This window comes from Microcaecilia unicolor, chromosome 8, assembly GCF_901765095.1.
Source record: "Microcaecilia unicolor chromosome 8, aMicUni1.1, whole genome shotgun sequence".
NCBI lineage: Eukaryota > Metazoa > Chordata > Amphibia > Gymnophiona > Siphonopidae > Microcaecilia > Microcaecilia unicolor.
In genome coordinates, this window is record NC_044038.1 from 75821251 (window position 1) to 75835204 (window position 13954).

The 13954-nt window shown below is 45.1% G+C and overlaps 1 protein-coding gene across 1 annotated transcript in view; it reads right to left on the reverse strand.

Moving 5' to 3' along the window:
• The window catches only part of LOC115476908 (phospholipase A2 inhibitor and Ly6/PLAUR domain-containing protein-like), a 31958-nt gene extending 18322 nt beyond the window's left edge, over positions 1 to 13636 (reverse strand). Inside the window, exon 1 of the mRNA XM_030213483.1 lies at positions 13363 to 13636. Within this exon, the coding sequence (XP_030069343.1) occupies positions 13363 to 13414 (52 nt within the window). The 5' untranslated portion in view covers positions 13415 to 13636. The remainder of the gene's footprint in view (positions 1 to 13362) is intronic.
• Between the last annotated feature and the right edge of the window lie 318 nt (positions 13637 to 13954).

Genomic DNA, 13954 nt, shown 5'->3' on the forward strand with positions numbered 1-13954 from the left:
AAAGATATTGTACCCCATTCAACCAGCTCTGAGCTAATGTTGTTCTCAGTACCACGGAGACTTTTTGCCATTGGGGCAGAACCTCTGATCTACAGCTGACTGTGAGTAAACATTGTGTTATTCAAATAAAGGACTTTCAGAGAGATAGAGTCTTCAGGTGTGAACTGGTGTACCGAGGTTACACGTCAGGATATAAGACTTAGAAGCTACAAGTCTTAGAGGCCTGAACACCAAGTACTTGAGTTTTTTGATTGTGCTACCACGTCTCTGCAATGTGGGCAACCCATTGGACTCCTCGTGTGGCTCGCCCTTTGCCGAAAGGATACCTGACTTTTGTGAAATATGCGGCTCTTCTTGGGACAAAGTATATTCTGCAAAAATGGCTCTCAGTGGACCCTCCATCAATTTGTCAATGGAGAGCCTTAATGACTGAACAAGTTTCTATGGAACGCTGCTCAGTAGAAAATCTGGACTCTGTGTCTGGCATTCATTTCTACCAAACCTGGGAACCTTTCTGGTCAACCTTGACACCGTTGGTGTATAGTCTTATTCTTAAGGACAATTACAAAGCTATTTTCTGTTATGAGATTCACTGAGTGACCAAGATAGGGGGGGGGGGGGTTGGAGGGAGGGAGTAGATAGCTGTGCTCCTTGCTATTTTGTGAAGTGCTCTTGCTGTATGTTTGTACGGGAATATGGTTGGGGTTAAGGATTGTATGTTTAAATTCTGAATAAACAGATTTTGAGAAAAAAAAGTAGTGGCAAAACAACATCATCAGAAAAGTGTAAACATATACAATGTTAATACATAGCAGAATCAAACTGTAAAAGGACTACAATGTCATCACTGTATCTTCAGTTTTTCCCTGGCCTCCTTCCTTCCCCTGCCCCCTGCTGCCCAACAGAGCAAGAGAAGGAATCTGAGGCAAAGCACCATTTGACAACCTGCTGCACCGTTTCTATTCTTAGGCATCACACACTCACATCACTACTAGGGACTTTTGCTGAATCCCTGTCTGCACTCATTCTCCAACAAGCTTTCTTATGTAATAACCCATGGAATGGGTATTACTACAGTTGACAGATTTTTCCAGACCCCTGGGGAGAAGGAGGTCTCTGCCTGTGAGCTGGAGTGTTGGGATGTCCCTGGGTGGGAGGAAGCCCAGCCCAAGGGAGGAGTATTGGAATATGATGCAGAGAGAAAGTGTCTCCCCTGTGGAAAGTGACAGCAGGGGTAGAGTTTGGGTTTAATAAAATAAATTATTTGAAGGTACACAAGGTCTTTGATTGCCTGTACCCCCACTGGGACCCTTGGGAGTATTGGGGTATCCTGGAGTGAAGGAAGCAAATACAGGCTGGCTACAGGAGTAGTCACTGCTCCTATAACTGGAAACTGGAGAAGAAGTTGAGCTTCAGGTAGACAAGGGGAGTCCAGTCTAGAAATAAGACCAGGACAGGAGATAGCTTGCCCTGGGGCCAGAGTGTAGCCCTGAGAGGTACACTGTTGGAGAAGAGGATAGCTGAAAGGGCCTGTGCCTGTAAAGAAATGAGTGAAGAAAAGGAGTATAGGGCACAGCCTGGAATTTATTCCAGTCACAAAAGGATGGGTAATGTAATGAACAGAAAGTTATGTAAATATGTACAGCGTATAACCAATGGGAAGTGAGACAAAGTGGACCAATTCATCCCGCCCATGGATGAACGGAACTGTAAATATCTAATAGAGTTTGAAACTTTACTAACTGGTTGCCAAAAGTTCCAGTAAAGTTGGAATTGCGTTTGTATAAAGCCTTGGAGTACTGCGTGTTCCTTGGAGCACAAGTTAGAGGGTGATTAGACTGAGAGAGAAGCGACTCCCTAGCATTCTCAAGCGACTCCCAACTCCCCGGACCACTGACCTACTCCCAAGCTCGCTGGTTGGAAGTTGTGACTGTATGAGTGATGTCATTTTCAAACTCTGTCATAGTCAATACAAAATCCACCTTTAAATCAAGGCGCGAGACTGCCGCCGAAGTCTCGGCGGCTCCCACAGCACAGAAGGGAAACAAAGCGGAGAGTGTAGGAGACAGAGTAGCAGCAGCGGGCAGGAAAGAGTGGGATTCTTTCCTGCCCCTGCAGCTGCAGAGACAACTACACCACCAGGGTGGGCGGCAAGGTAGGACTCTAGTATGCTGGAGGGGGATGGTGGCATTACTGCTGTGGTGGCGGGGGGGGGGGGGGGAGGTTTTGGCACAGTATAAGTCATCACAAGACAAAATATAAGGAAACCAATGGACTGCATTAGGGGCTTAAATCCCATTTAGTTATGTTAAAACAAATGAGAGATCTCCATGAAAGAAATTTTTTTTTTAATTATTTTGACTTAAGAAAACCACTTGTCCCAGCTTTAGTGATATTCAATTTTATGTCATGATATTTATTTCTACATATGGAAAGCTTTCAAATAAATTAAAAAGCTGTCGAGTTAAAACAAACAAACTTTTGTTCTTCACCTTTTAAGGCACTGGGCTGAAAAAGGGTGCAGGGAGGGAGAAGAGAGAAAGGAGATGCTGGACCGGTGGGGGGACACCAACTGATAGTTTGCAGGGGAGCGCCAGACACCCAAGCACCAGCACTGAGAACAGAATTGAGCAAGGAAAGAAAAATTATCATTTTACAATTAGACATGTCCAGTGCTTTTGATACAGTTGACCATGAGATATTACTAAACTTACTAGAACAGTTTGGGATATGTGGCAATGTACTTCAATGGTTCAGGGGCTTTCTCATATCAAGATATTACCAAGTAAAACAGTCGGACCTAACCTCCTCTCTTTGGTCCCCCAACTGTGGTGTACCACAGGGTTTCCCTCTTTCCCCCATTCTATATAATTAGGCAACGTACTTGAATCCAATGGATTTCACTCTTTCATGTACGCTGATGATGTTACAATTTATATCCTTGTTGTCAACAACATAAAAGAAATTAAAATAAAAATCAAATCAGGACTAGACTTAATGGAAACCTGGGCCAACAATTTCAAATTGAAACTTAATAGAGAAAATACTAATTTCTTAATACTAAGAAATCCTTATCATCCAATACAAACTAAAAACTTCATTATTGATAACATAACTTACCCATTAGAGTCCACTATGAAAATCCTATGAGTAACAACTGACCAACAATTATCGCTTGAACTACAGGTATCCAAAGTAGTATTCAGGTCTTTAAATCGCTATGGAAATTTAAAAGACTGAGACCAGACTTTCAAAGTTCAATTTTCATATCCCTGACCCAATCACTAGTTCTATCTAAATTTGACTACTGCAATACCATCTATGCAGGACTAAAAACCTCACTAATCAAAAACTACAAACTACCCAGAGCACGGCAGGTCACCTTGTACTCAGAGCTCCCTGCTACTCTAAAGCAACTCAACTATTACTAAAATTACTACTACTACTACTACTACTACTACTACTACTATTTAGCATTTCTATAGCGCTACAAGGCATACGCAGCGCTGCACAAACATAGAAGAAAGACAGTCCCTGCTCAAAGAGCTTACAATCTAATAGACAAAAAATAAATAAAGTAAGCAAATCAAATCAATTAATGTGAACGGGAAGGAAGAGAGGAGGGTAGGTGGAGGTGAGTGGTTACGAGTCAAAAGCAATGTTAAAGAGGTGGGCTTTCAGTCTAGATTTAAAGGTGGCCAAGGATGGGGCAAGACGTAGGGGCTCAGGAAGTTTATTCCAGGCGTAGGGTGCCGCGAGACAGAAGGCGCGAAGTCTGGAGTTGGCAGTAGTGGAGAAGGGAACAGATAAGAAGGATTTATCCATGGAGCGGAGTGCACGGGAAGGGGTGTAGGGAAGGACGAGTGTGGAGAGATACTGGGGAGCAGCAGAGTGAATACATTTATAGGTTAGTAGAAGAAGTTTGAACAGGATGCGAAAACGGATAGGGAGCCAGTGAAGGGTCTTGAGGAGAGGGGTAGTATGAGTAAAGCGACCCTGGCGGAAGATGAGACGGGCAGCAGAGTTTTGAACCGACTAGAGAGGGGAGAGGTGACTAAGTGGGAGGCCAGCAAGAAGCAGATTGCAGTAGTCTAAACGAGAGGTGACAAGGGTGTGGATGAGGGTTTTGGTAGAGTGCTCGGAAAGAAAGGGGCGGATTTTACGGATGTTGTAAAGAAAGAAACGACAGGTCTTGGCGGTCTGCTGGATATGAGCAGAGAAGGAGAGAGAAGAGTCAAAGATAACCCCAAAGTTTCGAGCTGAGGAGACAGGGAGAATGAGAGAGCCATCAACAGAAATAGAAAACGGGGGGAACGGGGAGGTGGGTTGGGGGGTCATATTTAATTTCAGGTGGCATTGAGACATCCAGGCAGCAATGTCAGACAAGCACGCTGAAACTTTGGTTTGGATGCAAGGTGAGATATCAGGGGTAGAAAGGTAGATTTGGGAGTCATCAGCATAGAGATGGTAGGAAAAGCCATGGGATGAGATTAATGAACCAAGGGAAGAAGTGTAGATAGAAAAGAGGAGGGGACCAAGAACAGAACCCTGAGGTACGCCGAGAGGCAGAGGGATAGAAGTAGAAGAGGATCCACCAGAGTGAACACTAAAGGTGCGGAGGGAGAGGTAGGAAGAGAACCAGGAAAGGACAGAGCCCTGGAATCCAAGTGAGGACAGGGTATCGAGAAGTATGCTGTGATCGACAGTGTCAAAAGCAGCGGAAAGATCAAGAAGAATGAGGATGGAATATTGACCTCTGGATTTAGCCAGTAATAGGTCATTGGAGACTTTAGTAAGCGCAATTTCGGTTGAGTGGAGAGGGCGAAAACCAGATTGTAATGGGTCAAGAATAGCATGTGAGGAGAGAAAATCAAGGCAGCGGCGGTGAACAGCACGCTCAAGTAATTTGGAGAGAAAAGGAAGGAGGGAGATGGGTCGGTAATTAGAGGGACAAGTAGGGTCAAGTGAAGGCTTCTTAAGGAGAGGTGTGACCATAGCATGTTTAAAGGCAGCAGGGACAGTCGCAGTGGAAAGTGAGAGGTTGAGAATGTGAGAGATAAAAGGAATAAGAGTAGGAGAGATGGCATTAAGAAGGTGGGTGGGAATGGGATCAGAGGAACAGGTGGTACATTTTGAGGAAGAAAGGAGAAGTGTAGTTTCCTCAATAGTAACTTTAGGAAAGGAGGAAAAGGAATGAGGGGAAGGAGAGAGAGGGGAACGGACTAGTGGAGGGAGAGCTGGTGAGGTAGAGAAAGCAAGGTTTATCTTTTGAACCTTGTTGTGAAAGAATTCAGCAAGGGTCTGAGGAGATAATGAAGGGGGAGTTGGGGGAGGGGGCACCTTGAGGAGAGAGTTCAATGTGGTGAAGAGAAGTCGAGGATTAGAGCCAAGAGAGTTGGTCAGTTGGATATAATAATCCTGTTTGGCACGTAAAAGAGCAGATTGGAAGGAGGTCAGCATGAACTTAAAGTGTAAGAAATCAGCAAGGGCCCAAGATTTCTGCCAGAGGCATTCGGCGGAGCGGGTACAGGAATGTAGGTAGCGGATATTAGAAGTCAGCCAAGGTTGGGGTTTTGTACGCCTTACAGGGCGGGTCATCAAAGGTGCAAGAGTGTCTAAGGCAGAGGATAGGGTATTGTTGTAAGAAGAAACAGCCTCGTTGACAGACGTGGATGGTGCCACAGTAGAGAGGAGGTTTGAAACATGGGAGGATAGAGATGAAGGGTCAATATCATGAAGATTCCTAGATAAATTAGATAGGATAGGACGGGACTGGGAGGGAGGAGATTTAAGTGTGAAAGTTATAAAATGGTGATCAGAGGAGGGATGATCAGAGGCAAGGAAACTAGAAGGTGAACAGTTGGAGGAGAAGATGAGATCAAGACAGTGACCATTTTGATGAGTGGGGGAGGTGGAGCATAGTTGGAGATTAAAGGACGACGTTAAAGCGAGGAACTTGGAAATATAGGAGTTGGAAGGATCATTAGCAGGAATATTAAAGTCACCAAGGATGAGAGAGGGGGAGGAAGGATCATGGAAGAAGGCAAGCCAGGCGTCAAAGTCACTGAGAAAGGATGAAAGGGACTTATTAGGGGGACGATAAATGACCGCTATTCGAAGAGGCAGAGGAGAGAAAAGGCGGATAGAGTGGACTTCAAAGGAGGAAAAACAGTGAGATTGAGGTGGAAGAAGGGGTTGAAATCTGGAGGAGGGAGAGAGAAGTAGTCCAACACCACCCCCACGGCCAGCAGGGCGAGGAGTATGTGAAAATAGATAACCACCATGGCACAGGGCTGCGACTGAAGCAGAGTCATCAGGGCAGAGCCAGGTTTCTGTTATGGCGAGCAGATGGAGGTGACGCGAGATAAAGAGGTCCTGGATATAGGGGAGTTTGTTACAGATAGAGCGGGCATTCCATAGGGCGCAAGAGAAGGGCAGAGAAGAGGAGGGGAGTAGAGGAATAAAGATGAAGTTAGAGAGGTCACGGTGAGATCTGTAGAGTTTGGATAATAGTTGGTGAGGAGGGCCAGGATTGGGATTGATGTCACCAGCTGAGAGTAAGAGAAGGAGTAAAAGAGAGCGGAGGAGAGTAGGAGAGGTGTGGCCATGAAGGCGTCGAAGGCGAGAGGTATTTAGGTGGAATGGGGAAGGCAAAATGGAGGGAAGAAAGAGACGGAGATTAAAAGCCAAGAGGGAGGAAGAGGGTAGGAGAGAAGGTGAGGTGATGAAGTCAATGGATGGGAAGTGAGTTCCTGTGGCGGAGAGAGGTAGGGGGTGAGGGAAAAGATTAGGAAGGGACAGAGCTAGGAAGAGAATGTGAATAGGGGCCATAAACGATTAAGGTACTTTAGCAACTAGAAAAAGATTAGATACAAAGAGAAAAATGCCCCACCTAGAGCGGAGGCCCTGAGTGGATCGGGGTGGACCTGGGTGTCACCCTGGAGAAGGCTGTAAGGATATGCAGATGAGCTGCAAGTCCTCCACAGCACCTGAAAGGCAGCCGGTGGTAGAGGTGGGCACCTCTCAGCTGAGGAAAGGCTTACCAGGGGTTAGGCCGAAGCCAGCATTCCTCCCCCTGAGGGTCGGCTTCCAATAAATGAACGCATCACTTTCAAATTGTGTGTATTTGCCTATCAAATAATATGTGGCATAGCTCCATCTTATATGCAGAACCTTACTGAGTTGCCAATGTGCAACACATTGAAATCTTCCAGAGACTTCCATGTTCTCACTTCCCAAATTGCAATAAAATTCAATACAAAACAATTCATAATGCTGGATTCTCCTATCAATATACTATGAGATGGAACTCCCTTCCTAAGTGATTATCCAGCTTATAATCGAACGAGAAAAACGCCCAAGTTCCGACCTAAATCAGGAGATGGGCGTTTTTCTCACAAAAACGAATAAAGCGGTATAATCGAAAGCCGAACTTGGACGCTTTCAACTGCACTCCATCGCGGATGCGGACAAAGTTGACGGGGGCGTGTCGGAGGCGTGGTGAAGGCGGAACTGGGGCGTGGTTACCACCCGAACAGAGATGGGCGCCTTTCGCCGATAATGGAAAATAAGTATGCGTTTGTAGCTAGAATTTAGGGCACTTTTCCTGGACCCTGTTTTTTCACGAATAAGGCCCCAAAAAGTGCCCTAAATGACCAGATTACCCCCAGAGGGAATCGGGGATGACCTCCCCTGACTCCCCCAGTGGTCACTAACCCCCTCCCACCACAACAAATGATGTTTCACAACTTTTTATGTTCACCATCAAATGTCATACCCACCTCCCTGGCAGCAGTATGCAGGTCCCTGGAGCAGTTGTTAGGAAGTGCAGTGGACTTCAGGCAGGTGGACCCAGGCCCATCCCCCCCTACCTGTTACAATTGTGCTGCTTAATGCTTATTAGTCGTCCAACCCCCCTAAACCCACTGTACCCACATGTAGGTGCCCCCCTTCACCCCTTAGGGCTATAGTAATGGTGTAGACTTGTGGACAGTGGGTTTTGAGGGGGATTTGGGGGGCTCAACACACAAGGGAAGGGTGCTATGCACCTGGGAGCTCTTTTACTTTTTTTTTGGTTTTTGTAAAAGTGCCCCCTAGGGTGGCCGGTTGGTGTCCTGGCATGTGAGGGGGACCAGTGCACTACGAATCCTGGCCCCTCCCATGAACAATTGCCTTGGATTTATTCGTTTTTGAGCTGGGCGATTTCATTTTCCATTATCGCTGAAAAGCAAAAACGCCCAGCTCACACATTGTGGAATAAAACATGGGCGTCTATTTGTTTTCGAAAATACGGTTCGGTCCGCCCCTTCACGGACCCGTTCTTGGAGATAGTCGCCCATGGAGATAGACGCTTTCGTTCGATTATGCCCCTCCATGTCATACAACTGACTATTTTGTATTTTGCAAATTGCTAAAAACGTACTTATTAAGATCATCTCACATTGACAAAAGCAACTAATTCACTGTTCAATCCTTAAGATGTACTATTCCTGTTGATTCTTGCATTCTATTATTGTTATTACATTGTATTCACATAAGTTTTTATCTTTATAACTAATATACAGGTCCGGCAGAACGCGGTAAGCAGGGTATGCATGGCAAGGGGGCACCAACATTTGAGAGGGTGCCAGAAACTGCCATTCATACCTGTTGTGCTGCGCTCCACTGGCCACTGCCGCTGGACACTACAGCCCTCCCAAGACATACATTGAAGGCCAGGTCCCGCTCTAGTGGTGTAGTGGCCTCTGCGGCTGCGGAGCAAGGAAAGAATTCCACTCTTTCCTGCCCACTGCCGCTACTCCCTTTCTTGTTTGCTCTCTGTGCCACAGGTGGCGCCAGAGTGTTTAAAAAAATTCTTGGCAGCCATTTTTTCAACACTCTCAAACATGCTCAAAACAGAATAATCCATTTGTACAAAAGAGATGAGGTGCAGATGTGATTCCATGTGCCCCAATGAAAGGAGAGTTTAATTTTACTTCCAATCTTTATAACACCAGGCTTCCCAAGGCAGATTACAGCCACAGTTAAGATGAAGCCATCAGTAAACAGGATATCCTCATTGAAATGTGGCCATATTGTAATGTATAGAACAGTGTAGAAAAAGGATCACAAAATATAGCTTTTATTAGTGCTGTTTCCACCACCTACAATTATTTTTAAGCAGTTTTAGTGATATTCAATTTTATTTCATGATATTTATATGTACATATGGGAAGCTTTCAAATAAATTAAAAAGCTGTTGAGTGAAAAATAACCAAACTTTTGTTCTTCACCTTTTAAGGCACTGGGCTGAAAAAGGGGGCAGGATAGAAGGGGGAGGGAGAGAAGAGAAAGGAGATGCTTGACTGGGGGGGGGGGGGGGGGAGCGCAAACTGATAGTTTGCAGGGGAGGCCCCAGAAACCCTAGCACCAGCCCTGCTAATATAACTTGGATTTGTTATTAAATGTTCTACTTTTAATGTAAGCCACATTGAACCCAAACTTGTTTGAGATAATTGTGGGATACAAATGTCATAAGTAAATGTGCAGGGCAGAAGCTGAATAGAGCCCCAGTCAGTGCAACCTAAACCTCCTTGGTACCCTGGGTTGAAATTGAGTGGACTGAGACGGGGAAACATGTGGCCTGGGGGTTACACAAAACTGGCGCCCAATGTAGACACTGATGGAGTGAATTCTGTGAGGTAGAAGAGAATTGTGTGTTTTAGTGGCCCAGGTGGGGACCTGGAGTTTGCCAGAGCCCAGCGGGAGCCCACGTGAGACCTGGGTTACACTTAGAACAATGATTTTCTTATTAGTTTGTCCAGGGCCAGCCTTAGCAATTGTGCAGCCCTATGCAGACCAGGTTGGTGGGCTCTGCCCAGGACTTCTCTCTTCTCCCCATGGCTTCATGATAAAACTTTTCGGGTCTTCCCCTCCCATCCCTCCTGCTCATTCTGGTTCCAATCACAAAATGGCTGCCGGGACCTCCCATGACAGTCTCAGCAGTCATTATTTTGGAGAAGCAGCATGGGACAGGAATGAGTGGGCTTTGTTCCTGCCTCCAAAGACACCACTATACCACCAAGGCTTCCAAAGGTAGGCCCAGGGAGGGCGTACAGGTGGTCATGTGGGGGCAGAAAATAATTGCAGGAGGGGGCAGAGATTGAGGGAAGGGCCGCAGCAGAGGGTGTGGTCTTGGGAGGTTTTTTTTTTTGGTAGGGTATGAGAGAGGGAGTAGGGTGCAGTTTTATTTTTTGTTTCAGTTTCTACTGAAACCAAACAGCCAAGTTCTGTTGCAGATTCGATTTTGGTAGAAACTTATTATCCTGGGTTCAGTTGGGCTCTACATTAAGTTATGGGGCGGCGGCAAGGGTTCCGAAATAAGGGGACATGCTGGGTCCATGGGCCCCTCTGCAACTGCCTCTATTGCCCTTGCCTAAAGAGTGACCTTGTCCTTGTCACTATTGCCTTGGGCCCCACTACCCCTGAATCTTGTGGCACCATGCAGTTTTCAGACAGAGTAAGTTGAGTACTGCCTGAACTCCTGCTATGTTCTTGCAAGAGCTATCCAGTGCCAGGGAGCAGAAGCAAAAGGCTGTTCAGAAGCAGTGGAGCCTATGGCAGAAGAGGCAGCTCAGGCACAGGAAAGGTAATCTGACTGGAGTTCCCACAAATCTGGCACAAAGCTGCCACAGGGAGGAGTAGATTGTGTTTATCTGCAGCATTTATGGCTATAAATAATACACTCCACTATGCTGTGATGCCAGTAGCCATCATGGACCTTGGCAACACTAGGAGGAGTTATTTAATTTAATGTGGTCATTTACTCTCATTTTATTACATGGCACCAAAACCTTTGTGCCAATTGCACATATAAATGTTGTCACGATTGTGCCCATGTTTCATGCACTCATGCATCTTGCCACCTGGTGGTTAGACCAGGTGGCTGCGATGAACTGTCTGTTTGCTGTTTCCCATGTTCCAGAAGTCATGCCGGTCCGGTCCGGTCCGGATTTTCCAGCCTTCCAGACTGGCTTGGGATTTTTAGAACTAAGCAGCACCCTTACCTGGTGACCTCCCTTGTTTGTTGTATGTATTAACCACCTGGAAATGTTCTACTTTGCCTTGGCAACAGAGGTCTTGAGTTGTGTTCCTGTCCCTGTTGGTCTGTTGTGGTTCCTGTCCTGAAAGCTTTCTTTGTCAGCGTGACCCTGCTTGTTTTCATGGATTATTCTACTGATTGCTGCCTGCCTTTGATCCTGCTGGTTTCCTGGTTTATTCTACTGTCTGCTGCCTCCCCAAGACCCTGCTTGTTTCCTGGTTTATTCTACTGTCTGCTGCCTGCCCAAGACCCTGCCTGATTCCTGGCTTATTCTCCTGTTTGCTGCCTGCCCAAGTCCCTACTTGATTCCTGGTTTACTATGATTGCCGCCAGCCTATAGACTCTGTTTAGTTCCTGATTTCCCTTCTGCTTTGCTGCCTGCCAGTAAGACTCTGCTTGGCTTGTGGACTCTTCTCCTGCTTACTGCTTATTGCTTCTATTTCAGTCCAGCAGCTTCAGTCCGGCTGTTCCAGTTCTGGTGGTACCAGTCTGTTCTGCCTTGCCTCCTGTTTGGGTGATTCGCCTGCCGCTGCCGCTCCTCGGCAGTGGCCCAAGGGCTCACTATTCCTGACCAGCGTGACAAATGTATTGAATACTAGCAGTTACACTTTGTGACCTCTGCGCAGTTTTATGTTTGCACCTGCCTATAGGGTCCTTTTACTAAGATGCACTACATGATAAGATGCCCATTATATTCCTATGGGCACCTTATCATTTAAAATGTGTTAGTGTGTGCTAAATCTGATAGTGCACCTTAGTAAAAGAACCCCTTAGTGCTGAAATGCAAGGGTGTGTTCCCAGGGGAGGGGCGTTGGCAGGTCAAACATTTACACACATAACCCCAGATTCTATATAGCGTGACAAAATTGCGCACACAAATCTGGTTGTTTTCTGGATTTCCTCGTGCAATTTAATAACCTTAAAAAGTCAATCAGCACTGATAATTGCCACTTAACAAAGAATTATTGACACTAATTGGCATAAATTAGAATTTACATGCACAACTTGCTAAGTGTATTCTGTAACATGGTGCATGTACATTCTAATGAGTACTTAAGTATTGCCACACGGGGACAGACCAAAGGTCCATCAAACCCAGTATCCTGTTTCCAACAGTGGCCAATCCAGGTCACAAATACCTAGCAAGATCCCAGAAAAGCTCAATACATTTTGTGATGCTTATCCCAGAAATAAGCAGTGGATTTTCCCAAGTCAATTTAATAATGGTCTATGGACTTTTCCTTTAGGAAGCCATCAGACCCTTTTTAAATCGCCTTTACCACATTCTCTGGCAACGAATTCCAGAGTTTAATTACACGTTGAGTGAAGAAAATGTTTTTACAATTTATATTAAATTTACTACTTTGTAGCTTCATTGCATGCCCGTTTGTACTAGTATTTTTGGAAAGAATAAACAAACGATTCACATCTACCTGTTCCACTCCCCTCATTATTTTATAGACCTCTATCAGATCTCCTTCAACCATCTCTTCTCCAAGCTGAAGAGCCCTAGACGCTTCAGCCTTTCCTCATAGGGAAATTGTCCCATCCCCTTTATCATATTCGTTGTCCTTCTCTGTACTTTTTCTAATTCCATTATATCTTTTTAAAGATGCGATGACCAGAATTGAACACAATATTCGAGGTGCTACCAAAAGGGGACATGGAATGACCAGATCGTGGGCACTCCAAAAATTTACACACAGAGTTATAGAATACACCTGCTCCATGCCTAACTTAGGCGCTGGTATTTACACCAAGTTTTACATGGTGAAATGGATGTGCCTAGAGGTAGCGTAGACATGGCCGCTAGGCATATTCTATAAACCCACTAGGCGTATTCTAACTGTGCCTCAATCTGAGGTTTATGCACATACTTTTTGATTTTTTAAAGCATGAGCAAAGATTTTCTAGGCCAAACTCCCTGAGCAAAAGAGCAGGTGTGACACAGGATCTCAAAGCACACTTATTTGCATAAAAGTTTATTTTTGAGAACATCTTTTTTAGGCACATAACATTCCAAATTCTGTGGGTTGTTCCAAAAAAAATTAAGGGATGGATTTTATATTTCTTCAATGCTTCTTTTTTTGCTCTTTTTTCTTACTTCCTTGGGAACCATATTGGTCTTGTCATTCTCTAGCCCATGCTTACCTTTTGTCACAATGATATGACAGGATGTAGTGAATTCAATAAGCTATGAAAATGGTAGAAAGGAGTGGGATTATTAATAAGGATCATCCTGTGAATGGTGACAGAAAGACATTGCAAGGAAGGAGTCTTACCTGTGGCTATCAGAGCAGAGAAGGTGTAGATGCTGGTGAGAAAAACCCCCATGGTGCTGGAGGGAAGATGATATTGGGTGCAGTGTATGACAAGGTCTGAGCTCACACTCTGGTCCCTAGAACACTTCCTGCTCAGGATGCAGTATTTATACCCTGGTGTATAAAAAGGCCCGCTCTGACCAGGATATTTGCTTATAGAAATGTCTACTGTTGAATGTATAATGAAACTGGGTCACTTCACTGGTAGCAAGCCAAGTAAAGGGTCCTTGTCAGATGGCTGTAGACATTTCACACATGAAAAGCACATTAAGAAAATTAAATTCTCCTCGGTGAAATAAAACAGTTCTCTCATTTTATTTATTTGTCCTTCTTTATTTATCCAAGGTGCTTTGAGTCAGAATTTTTACAGGCACATATTGCAAATCTTAAATTGCTAATATAGCAGAATATGCTTAAAAAATAAATGCCTGTGTAATCCTTAGTTGCCCAGTGAGCATCAGGGCAGGTTACTATAAAGACTTTTGGACTGAGGTTTGAAGTCAAGGCTGAGACTAGAACAGCTAGGAGCCCAGCTGACCCTTTAATCCACACT